At 40.3% G+C, this 12,439-nt stretch overlaps 1 protein-coding gene across 1 annotated transcript in view; it reads right to left on the reverse strand.

Moving 5' to 3' along the window:
- LOC137666330 (BEN domain-containing protein 5-like) overlaps window positions 1–12,439 on the reverse strand; it is a 729,551-nt gene that overhangs the window by 85,067 nt on the left and 632,045 nt on the right. The window contains exon 9 of the mRNA XM_068406246.1: window positions 4,972–5,134. Within this exon, the coding sequence (XP_068262347.1) occupies window positions 4,972–5,134 (163 nt within the window). The remainder of the gene's footprint in view (window positions 1–4,971; window positions 5,135–12,439) is intronic.

The following is a 12,439-nucleotide window of genomic DNA, read 5'->3' on the forward strand; positions in this document are numbered from 1 at the left end:
CTGATATTGGGCTCAAAGTTAAGAATAAGAGTGAACCCAGTGGTCCCAGCTCTGCCAAAAGTCCAAGATGCAAGTTCCTGTTAGGCACCTGAAGAGGTTCTAGTCAATCCAAGTTTTCATTCTGTGGCTGTAGCCACATAAATACATTTTCTATGTCCATAAACAGGAGAGTTCAGCAGTGCAACTGCACCCTGTTTAAGGGATGCAGAGCTTCCAATTCAACATGTTCAGCGAAATGGAAAATACCAAGTTATATCTTTGCAAGTTGGTTCAGCTGTACTGTTTTAAAGTATTGAGATAATTTCTCAGCTGTTTGTAATGTGAAAAGACTTACCTTGGCATGATATTAGTAACGTCTCTTTCTTCTGTGTTCTTCACCTATGGCTTCCAAATTTTTTTGTTTTGTTTTGTTTGTTTGTTTACAAAATAAATTTCATTAAATTCATTCTTCATATTGAGGGCATTAAATCAAAGAGGTGAAGTGGTGTGCTTAGGAAAGTCATACAAAGAAGAACTGTTCCACCAGACCCTCAGTTCAGGGTTACAGTCTCCTGTTCCACTCAGAAGTGATTTCAATGAGTAAAACCATACATATAGATGACTAAAGGCCCATCTTTGGATGAGGGCCTTCCCCACCTAGAGAAAGTTTAGAATTAGGACTAAAATACACAAAAAAAGCCATGGACACATTGACAATTGTGGTGCCCACTCAACTTGATGATTATTCTTGCCTACAGCTACCAGGCTACAATCATACCAGTTCTTGCCTAGTCTCCATTATTTCTATCTTCCTACTTCACAGCTAGTCTTTGGAAGAGTAAAACCTTTTATGCTCTCTTATGGGCTGCCTGCTGTGCAGCAGGGATCCAGTTCAAACACTCTAAAAAATGAACCCAATAGATTTTAAAACTGTTGATGTGAGACTCCTTTGCTGGCCACTCTCAAGTCAGGCTGTGATGGCTGCTGATCAGCAGCTATAGTGGAAAGCAATTCTGGGTGTGCTATCAGAGCAGCACTCAGAGTCCTACAGCTGAGGATTCATCCTTCCTCCCCCTCTTTTATCCTTTGCTCCCTGCCCAGCTATGAGGCTGGTGTGTATCTAGACAGCTCAGCAGTTGAGCTGCCGGAGCTGAATGGTACAGAGCAGTTTACATGCCTTGTGTCATAAGCCCTGTAAATGCCTAGTAAAACATGGTATTTAATGGAAGCATATCAGCTCATTTTAAAGCTTCTTTACCTGGTGCTGAGCAAACTGTTGCTGTGCTGCCTTTTTAATCAGTTACCACCAAACGTGTGCATGTGTGAGAAGGGTTTTAAACATTTCTCTGTCCACTTCCAGGCAACTAACCGACAAGCATACAATCCTCTTATTATGCCTTCCAAACAGAGTCCGTTCACTGTTATCTACAGCACATGTTATCATCGGGTATTCTGCAGAGCCAGGCTTATAGAGCATATCCCTAATGTTTCTCGTACACCAGGTACATATCAGTTAGACACAGACCTACCAGGCACACACATACCTCTGAAGGAATGTATAACAGGACGTTCAGGAAGTTACACCTGATGCAGTGCTTTGTTTGCAGGATGAAAATACAAGAGACACTCCAGCAGTAACCATTACCAATGTAATGCTAATTGAGGCCTGAGACATTCATGCAACCATATGAACTCTCTGTATCAGACAAGGCCAGAAATTTGGCACTCTGCAGGACACTGTTATCCCACTATATATGTCCCAAACATATATACCCTCCCTGCCCAGACTGATGGAAGATCCTTCACTTCTGGATTTCATTTAAATAGTGCAGCCTCACGGGCAAATTTGTTTTTATAGAACGTACCAGCTGTAATCCTCTAAATTCTGAATCTTTGAGGTATGCCATTTAGGAGAATATATTCAGTCATACTAACTGGAGTAATCTGGAACAGATTTCCACTTTTAATGATACATTCCCTTCCTTTTTTAAAATTTTCTTACTTCTATTATTGAAAAAGTTCCTGTCCACACTAACAATGTCAGAATTCAAATAACACTTATCAGACTGAAAGTCTGTCTCCCATTTTCATGCATGTAAGGTATCCATGTATCTCAATAATTACAAAGTGTGTTTCAGTCACAGAAGTCTGAACAAAATGCATAATCTAACCTGATGTAGAAATATATCTATTACAGGCTCACGTAGAGGTTTGTATAGATCATAGAGTTAGCACATAAACCCTGAGGAACATGAAGAGATTTAAAAAAAAAAAAAAAAACAACAAACCTAATCCACTTATATAATGGCATGAAAGGAGATAGTACTATGATCTTATTTGCTATGAATGCTGTAAAGGAAAGAAGCTGGCAGGTAGAATTACATGCCACCAGTGCAAACAGGAGACTATTCAGAGTTTGTTCAGCTTTCTCACCTGTCAACAGGAACAACATTAGCCTAAATTAATATTGCTGTAGAACCTGGAAATCCTGATTTATTTTGGTGTCTACATGGCACCAGTATGGCTAGTTTCTGAATGTGGGGTGTGATCTGCTTTGTAGTCTCTGTTCAAGACCATTGGTTCCCTGAATTTGAGGCTGAGGCTCCGTCTGCACTTCTTAATCCAGCACTAGAAGCTGTGAACAATTCTAGCCTCCCTGATGCTGTTTCTATTAAAAGCAAAACAAAACAAAAAACCCAACAACCCAATAACATCACAGTGGGATGAGCAAAGTCCTAAGAAATACATCTTTGAAGGCAGATTTCCTGAATACTCGCCCAATCAGTTCACGGTTTTTGGGCTCACTGTATTTTCTTCATTTATTTGCTTGACTTGTTGCCCGCATGTAGCTAGATAGTTAATAGAAGCATGCCTGTCCTTGGAGGCCAATATGAACCGACTGGCTGTATCTTTGGTTCAGGTCCATTAAAAAATCTGAGCATTAATTAATCACTGACTTGCAAATAGCTTGGAAGAGCTGTGCAGGCTAAATTGGAACATTCTGCAATTGTTTTACTTTTGGTCACAGGCACTTCAGTGATATGAAACTTCTCCCCTGCCAGGATAGGATGTGAATAAATCCAGCCACTCCTGTGTTAGAGCAGACAAGCCTAGAGACTGCTTCAAGCAGCTCCATTTCTTTTTCTAACTAGGAAACTGCACACATGAGGAAGAGCTGTCATAAGCAGCACTCTTGATAGAATCCCTCCATTGAAAAGGAAATGATAAAACCTACCAGGGCAAAATGCCAGCAGAGCGTACTACGTGGGCAAAGAGCCTTCCCTGCTTTCTGTCTGCCAGGCCAGTCAAAACCAGCTTCTCCTTTTTCGCTCAGCTAAGTGAAACTGTAACCGTAGAAATCAAGCTGCTGCTTGAGCTTTCCATACATCACCACCAAGAAGGACCTCTGTGATCTGAGGCCTGTTTTCTGTGCTCTAGCTGCTGATGGTCACAATGAATGAACTGAGAATGATGCGGCTCTGTCTGCAGAAGGCAAGCCAAGCAAATAGATAGAGATGTTAGACCCCCACACCTGAGACCTCTGTAATGTAAAGCACAAACCAAAAATCTTTATAGATAAGGAAAATAAGCCAGCATGACCTACAAGTCATGAAGAAAAACATATTTAAGGGAATCATGATCTCATTTGTATAGGGACTCTTCCCCCTCCTCACTGCAAAACCCGTTCTTGATAAATAAGGAAGATAAATAAGCAGTTGTCAGTACAATGAGTACTAATTGAGAAGGAAAATTAAAGGTGAAACTGAGGCACATGTTCTTAAAATGCCGAATACCAACATAAGAAAATAAATACTTAAACCTAACAGTAATGACAATTTTTTCCTCAGCAGCAAGATATACTACGTATGTGTATGTTACAAGAAGCTATTCCTTGGAAATAGTTAACCTTGCTGGGCAAAAAAGACTTTGTATTCCAAATGCTCAAGTCTGATAAGCCACCTCAATATATTAATCCCCCTTCTTCCCTCAAATTTCACTTGCAGTGGAAAAGCCAAAACAGAAAACCCCAAATGATTAAGAATTACTTTCCCTGCTCACTCTTTCTTGCCCTTATTCCCACACAGTGTGCACGTATGCATGGATGGTGAAGAATTATGTCTCTCATGAAAAATTCCCCCTCGCTACCCTAAAGCTGGAAATCTTCCCCAACTTCCAAAATGCAGTGGAGAGGTAAATAGGCAATCACAGCTAATCTTTCTCCCTCTGCAGTGTTTCTAAACCTGTGGAAATTTCAAAAGCTACCAAAATAGAATGACAAAATGAAATAACACACCCAAGCTTGAAGTATGGGCCCTGGTTATTTGATTGAGCATGGTGACAAACAGATCATAAGACCAGTCAGAACAATTCTATAAATTGTTGATACATTGAGACTGCCAGATGGATATGTGTTTTTTGAGGGATGAGACATTGCTTCTATTTGAGCATTCAAAAATGCGAACAGCTTTGTCGGTTTTGTTTGCAGAGCTTGCTTTCCATTTCTTTGTCAACTGGTATTAAAGACCTGGCCCTGAGGCAGCTGCAGAACCTAATGGATCCTTTAGAGCCTTTTGGCTGCAGTTCAAAGGCGGAGAACATATTTTAACTCAGTACCAAAGATGCACTTTCAACTTGCTATTAAAACAATAATACAAACACAGGGATAATGAGAGAATAAGGAGAGAAATGAAGAAAGAAATGGAAGACTATGGAAGGGAATGGATGACAGGCTCTCCAGGACTAGTTTCTATAACAAGTGTGTGAGACAATCTCCTACAAGAGGGAAATGGCTTATTTGATCTAATATGCCTTTCTCTTCTTGAATTTCCACAGTATGGAGAATCAATATGAGGGAAATTAAAGCATCAGGAGCAGACTCACATTTCCACTTGTGTGTTCCTATCTCAGCAAACTCTTATTGAGATAGAAGCATTTACCTTAAGTGCCCAGTTCACGTGTGCTGCAAGAGGAGGAAGGATTTCAAAAGGATACATGCTTCTTCTGTGTAAGGGACAGCAGAAGTAGGTCCACCCAATATGTAGCTGTAGAATGAGACTTCCAGAGTGTAGCAGTAGGATGTATCATTTAACAGCCCACCAAGAAAACGCCGGCCTGTCCCTGCTTTCACAGCATCTCTGTTGAACGATGTACTGGACTGCAAGAGGAAAGACAGAAACATGAAGAGAGTTCATGAGTGGAACAAGGGAAGGGTTGGGAAGGAGCCTGTTAAAATAGAAAACAGTTAAATTCACATTGCCAAATCTCATTTACACTATATGAGACTGAACTATTTTTTGAGCATGGCCTGGAGAGACCATTAATGGAAACACAGTTCTGGCACACAGACTATAAATAATGCCTTGCAGACTTTCACAAAATTCATCTCGGTTTGCTAGTAACATCAGATTTTCTCCTCCCCTTTTGGATAACACAAAGACTGTCATATGCATGAGCTAAAACTGAACCTCCCAGACCCTCCATTCTCAAAAGTTAAGCTGAACTATTATTTGGATATTGGGTTCCTTCTCCCTACTGCATTGCCCTGTATCATAACCATTTTCCCCCACCCCTTACCCTGGACTCTTAAGCAAAGTAGAAATACAGTGGCATTTACTTTTTAGTGAAACTTTCTCACCTAAGACATTTGACTGGTTCTTAAATTAGGTCACACAAATTTCCACTTCACTAACTTAAATGTTAACTGAGTATTGCTCTCTGGGTGGAAAAATATACTGCACTATTTTACAGCATTAGCAGCACAGTATAAAAGGCAGTATTTTGTGCTATTACAGAAGATCTGGCTTTGAGAACCCTACAGCTTTATGACTATTCATTTGAGGGGTGGAGGGGAGGACTCCAAGTATTTCCATAAATGAGTTTTAGCTCTCCTTTGAAGGCATGACATCTGGAGACTAAAGGGGAGCTCATCTTCAGGTTGATTGAAGTCTCAGAGCTTGTTCCTACCAACTAGACAGAAAAATGGATTCTGATTTCATTTGGGTTATCAGACTCTATTCACAAACCTCATAATCATTAGACTGAGTCAATCTGGGCTCAGCACAAGCTAGTGATCACCACAAAAAAAAAAAAAAAAGAAAAAAAAGTGCTTAGTAGATTCAGCTTGGATCTGTTGCATAAAAGGCTTTAATATCCCCTGCTTTAAGACTTTTACGTTGCCAGTGAAACATAAAGGTCCCTTAACAAAGCTTACTGTTCAGTCATTGTGCCCATGGTGAATTCTTTGAGCTAGCCAGGGTCCTCTTATTGAGCCTTAAGTCTAGTATCTTTTCTTGCTAACACAATGTTAGTATTTATCAAGTCCATCTCTTATCAAAAACAGGGAAAATAAGATTTCTTTCTTAGTTAAAAAAATATATGCAATGGTTAAAAATGTTAAACTTCTCTAGACTGAGAAAAATCAGACTAACACTGAAATGAGCAACAATTCTTGATGAATAGTGTATACCAGAAGATATAAAGAATGGAAATACCTGTGGATTTATTAACATTCTGAATGTTTTGAAGTCTCTCTCATGTTATAAAAAGGAAGGCTTTCCAGGTTAATTAGAACAATATGGAGTTGGGTTTCTTATTAGCATTATATATAGGAGATTCCAAATGTAACTAGTTGTCTTTGTGGTAACATAATATTTAGCCTTGTGGTAAATTGTACACAGAATGTATTCTGCTATGTACATATCATATAAATTCCTCCAAATTACACGGCAGAAACCTTGAGGATATTCTGAATACCTATGGGACAGGGAGGTAAAGAGCTCATAAGGACTGATGGGGAAATTAATTGTTAATTTGATATGTGGAATAAAATACTTAAGGAGGTCTACAAGAGAGAATGTTCTCTGACTTCCTGCAGAAGCAGCCTTCAAAAGACTACTGAGACCCCAAAACTGAGGGAAGCTTCATCTTCAGTTAAAATTCAGAAACATAAAGGAAGATGATCATGCTCTGGGGGTTGCTTCATAAGTCAAGTAAACATTGATTTCAAAGGATAGTGCTTCTTGTTCAAATGAATGCCTGTGATGGAACTTTTAATGCACAAAAGCATTATCTGATGAATATGGGTGTATGGAGCCAGCTCAAAGGAAGAAGACAACAAATGTGTCAGAACATGATATTGTGGTTTGTGAGCAGAAGCATCCCTTACAAGGGGAATGAGCTAATTCTATGGCTGTATTTGGCACAGTGAAAACAAGGAAAATGTTGGAGAAGTGATTCAGGGCAGACATTAGGGACAGAAGTACTCCAGTAATTAGGAGACTCGGTTACTGATATGGAGTATCTATGAAGATTAAGGAATCTCATCAACTATGTTTAAGAACAAAACGGACAAGTATCTGCTGAGTATAATTCATGTCTTTGGATACAGTTTGGACATGAGGTCCTTTTCAGCTCTATTTCCCATTATTTCAATCAGGCTAGAGGAAGGTTATGAGTTTAATTCAGGTGGCCAAGAAGGCCAACAGCTTGCTGGCTTGTATCAGAAATAGTGTTGCCAGCAGGACTAGGAAAGTGAACGTCCAGCTGTACTCCGCACTGGTGAGGCCGCATGTCAAACACTGTGTTCAGTTTTGGGACCCTCACTATGAGAAAGACATTGAGGTGCTGGAGTGAGTCCAAAGAAGGGCAACGAAGCTGGTGAAGGGTCTAGAGCACAAGTGTTATGAGGAGCGGCTGAGAAAACTGGGGTTGTTTAGCCTGGAGAAAAGGGGGCTGAGGGGAGACCTTATAGCTCTCTACAACTACATGAAAGAAGGTTGTAGCGAGGTGGATGTCGGTTCTCTTCTCCCAAGTAACAAGCGATAGGACAAGAGAAAACGGCCTCAAGTTGTGCCAGGGGAGGTTTAGACTGGATATTAGGAAAAATTTCTTCACTGAAAGGGTTGTCAAGCATTGGAACAGGCTACTCAGGGAAGCGGTTGAGTCACCATCCCTGGAGGTATTTAAAAGATGTGTAGATGCAGCACGTAGGGACATGGTTTAGTGGTGGACTTGGCAGTGCTAGGTTGATGGTTGGACTTCATGATCTTAAAGGTCCTTTCCAACAAAAAGGATTCTATGATTCTGTGATAGGTGATTCTTGAGATAAATCTTACATAATATTTTCATCACAGTTCTTGGCATGGTAAAGGAGGACCATGCCAACAAAATTTGCTGATGACACACTGTGGAATGAATCATCATTATGGAGGAAGCTCTGAATATCATACAACAAAAAAGCAGTGGGATGACTTCAAGGACCAGGGTGATAGTAGTCAGATGAAACTCAGCTGCACAAGTACCAGGTCATGTACTGAGGGCCTAATAAAAAACAATCTCTGCTATAAACTGAAACCTCATCAGCTGGAAACAGATGAAGAGAGAGTTTGATGTATTACTTCACTGAAGTGATTTTTGCTTTCTGGTAGAAAATAGCTCAGAAGTTGGATCTAGTTATTGGCAAAATTATACTTGACATATTTCAAAAGTGAAGCACAAGCAGTTTAAATAATTTGAAGAAGGTTTTGTAAATGGTCAAAAAAAAGAAAACAAAATTTGAATCATTCCAAAGTTTGAATTTTTATAATGCTATTTAGTGGGGTTTGGGGGTTTTGGTTTTGGTTTGTGGTTTTCTTTGCTTGGTTTTTTTTTTTTTTTTGTTTAATAGAAGAGTCCAGTTTCAGCTGTGCAAAATTACTTGAAGTGGCAATGGCTTTAATAAAATCACCTGTTCATTTTTTGCCAGGTAGTGCTGCACTTCCAGAAACAAAAAGCAGCTGAACCTTCATTCGGTGCATAAATGTAGATTTTGGATGTTAACTTTGTCCTCATTTTGAAAAAAATCTGATGGCACAGACCAACTTGATGTCTTGAGTAAAAAGTAAGATCTCTGATTTGACTCGAGAAGGCTGGGGTAGAGAAAACTTACATAAACTTTTCAAATATGAACGCATGCATGTTTAGAAACAGTGGCTCGGGCTTGGCTCTAGAGCAAATATTATAAGCCAGAATGTGATTTGATGTTTTAGAAGAAAATAGGAAAATTAAAGATTCAAGAAAATTCAACTAATGTCAAGGAAGAGCAGCAGGTACTTGCTTAAGTCCAACCTTCTACTCACTGTTTCAAGTTAAGATAAATGGAGTGGAGAAATAAACAGCAGAACTTTGGCTCTTCACCAGAACTGATCTTGGCAACTGATAGTGCTGAAACAAAGGCTATGAAAAGCTATGTATTATCATGGCAAAGAAAGAGCCTTTTGCATACACATTTATTTAATCGAACTATGATCTGTGGAAAAGAGGGGGGGGGGTGGAGTGGGCAAGAGCAGGGAAAGAATACAGGTAAAGTTGTCCACAAATGAATCTCTTGTTTTTCTGGGAGAATCTATCGCCTTAAAACCCTTGCAAAGCTGAACTAAAGTCATCATTAAGCAAATGCACTGAGCAGGCACAGCAGGAGAACAGCTAAACAAATATTTATTTCTCCAAGGCTGAATCGCATGGGAGTGTCAACAACAGCAACAGCAAAAAGTACAAAGTCTGGAGGGTGGAGGAAAACACCAAAGACTTTGAAGTTCTTAAATACAGATATTTGTTTAAAATCAACAGTAATTCGTTATTAAAACACAGATTAAAGCTCACGGAAGGATTCTGGTTCCCAGCTTGTGTGAGAAAATTCAATGAACAAATAGGTATCTACAGGATTAGGAGGTGCCAGGCAACAAGAATCCAGTATTAAAAGACCAGAGCCAGAAGGGTGAAGGACTCCTCCACTTTCAGGTGGGAAGAAACCCAGAAAACTACACCTGGATTTCACACACACTTCAGAGCCTCAAGGTATGCTGACCCTCTCTCTATATCTCATGCATTAGTGGCAGCTTCCCCAAGCCTTCCTACCAGATTTTATTCCTCCTCCCCATGCTGTGCTGAATACCTTCTGTATGACCAGTTTCCCTACTGGGAATGACAGCAAACAGCCAGGCAGCACAAAGAAATTTGTAAACCAATTGGACCTTATTCAGACATTGCAGCAGACAAAGAGATATATGGAAGGAAATAAGGAAAAAAATTCATGCAAATTCTTTCTGGGGTGGTCTCAAAGCAGAAAAAAAATCTTGGCCCTTGGTCAGACCTCTCAATGTGCCAGAACCCCTGTCGCCAGGGCAGTCTTGTCATTTGGCTGGTAAGGACACTCTACCACACAGTGTCTCTCTTCAGTGAATTCAGCACCCTGGTAGCTAGCTTACAAGCTCAACAGTTCAGGCAGCTCCCATATGGCTGAGGGATACTCATTAGTTTCTCAGCACTGCTCCATCGTCTTGCTAACAACTACTGGAACGAATGTCCTGAGCAGTCCATATTCACAAAGTAAGGGCAGGCAGTTTACTGATTGCCTCTGCATGCCTGTATCAATCTATCATAAGAGGGGCTCCAAAAGACAAAGAGGGAGAACAGCATATTTCTCACACATCTGAGACTGAATTTGCCCAAATCCACCTTTTGGCATCCTGATGGACTTGGAATCTGAGTGGTTCTACTTGGTGGGAGCTTCCGCTGGTGAGACCTCCTCCTCAATGTGCGTGCGACTTCACAGGGGACTTGTCTTGCTACAGCATCAGAAAACCGCAGGTTGCACTAAAGGAAAAATTGGAGGCAAAACCCAGTAAATCTGTGTCCACCATTCAGTGGAAGAAGAGATGCGAAAAAGGGCTGAAATGTAAAGCAGGCTCAGTGTCCAGCCAGTGATGGATGGGAGCTTCAGTTCTACCTTTCACTGATGGCAGGGCAAAGGGACAGGCTACAAAAGGGTACTTTCACATACACAACTTGTTGGGGAACGAATCTTTGTCATCTTCTGAAATTGATTAACACATTAGGGATAAAAAGGATCAAGGCACGACCACAGTGCAAGTCAGACCTTGCCAGGCTCCTAACGTGGGAACCAGAGCATAGACTGCACATCATTTATGATCAATCCTAAGGTGTTTTTCAACCCATTAAGAAAGGAAATGACAAGGTATGAATGACTCGGAAGGTAATCAGGAGAGAAATCATCAACCAGACAGAAATCTGGTCACAGGCTTTGACAGATTGAGGGGGATGAATTTTTGATGTAGCAAGGTCTAGGGGGTTCCTGAAATCCAACAGACAGGTTTTACCAACTGTTCACATCTAGTGCAACACAATTGATCGTTTACGTGTGCATGGAAGGAAGCAGCAAACTGCATATATCTTCAAAAACTTGAGCTCTAGAGTGCACATGAATGTTTCCCAGAAGATCATTTGTCCTCACAAAGTATCTGCATGAAACTCAGAATAAAGAGATCTTCCCATTTGCTGATATAGATAGATGATGTAGGTCCAGGAAGTGTTTTACAAAAGGATGTAGCATGTTCAACTATGTGATCACAAGAGTCAGAGAATCATGTTAGAAATCCTTGCTGGAAAAGAGCAGAGACATAAACACTAAGAGGATTCATAAGTAGAGGATAGTTTTATATTACAATACTTAATTAAAAATATGCTGGGTCATCCTATGCCATTTCCATTTGGGAAATAAGCTGTATTTCACACCTGAGGCTAACTATTCCTAAAAAAAAAAAAAAAAAAACAAAACCAGAAAAACTGCCCACATTTTGCTCATTCTGTACTTAAGCAATAAGCACTTTACCTACTGGGGTAAACTGGGATTGTGCATACAAATTGCTTTGTGTTCTTCACCTATCAGCACCAGCAATGGCCAAGTGTAATCAGGACTCAATTACAACCTCAAGAGTTATCTGCTGATGCTGCTCTTATAGCTGAAGAGAAAGCTTTTTTTCTAAAGCAGGTCTGACCTCTATGAGCCCTCAACTCACTGCCCCAGTGTAGCAAAAAAGTGATAATAAAAAAGTTAGTAGTTAGTGCTCTAGAAAAAAGGAATGACACACTTGTCGTCAAGGAAGAATAGACATGCCATTGGGAAATGGACTGGAGCCCAGACAATGTCAAATCCATCTCGGTGAAGAGTTTTACAGTATCAGCTATAACTCACTCACTCTCATTTTCTAGAACACTTTATTGAAGCCTTCAAAAGTTAGAAAGAGGGCACAGAAATGCACTGGCTTTGAAATCTCTGTCACTGAAGATTGTAAATAGCAATATTACAAATTGTGACTCTTCTGCTTGCCCCTCCATAGGGTGCTATAAGAGGGGTGCAACTGGCAGCTCACTTTCCCCGTATGGTAGAGCTAATTACTGCCATGGTGTGCCCAGCAGCCACTGCTTTGACCCTGCCATTCTTGCACCTGGTAGCCCATCAAGCTACCTTACAAGCAAAACTTATCTCCTTACTTCTTTGGAAGCACTGAGGAAACTTCTGACTTCAAAAGCCAAGTTAACTCTTTCCTCACACCCACCTCTCACCAGCTTCATTAACTCTCTTAATAGACTGGAAAGCATATGTGTTAGTGTTTTTTGTGAT

The sequence above is a fragment of the Nyctibius grandis genome, chromosome 8 (assembly GCF_013368605.1).
Source record: "Nyctibius grandis isolate bNycGra1 chromosome 8, bNycGra1.pri, whole genome shotgun sequence".
In the NCBI taxonomy this organism is placed as follows: Eukaryota; Metazoa; Chordata; class Aves; order Nyctibiiformes; family Nyctibiidae; genus Nyctibius; species Nyctibius grandis.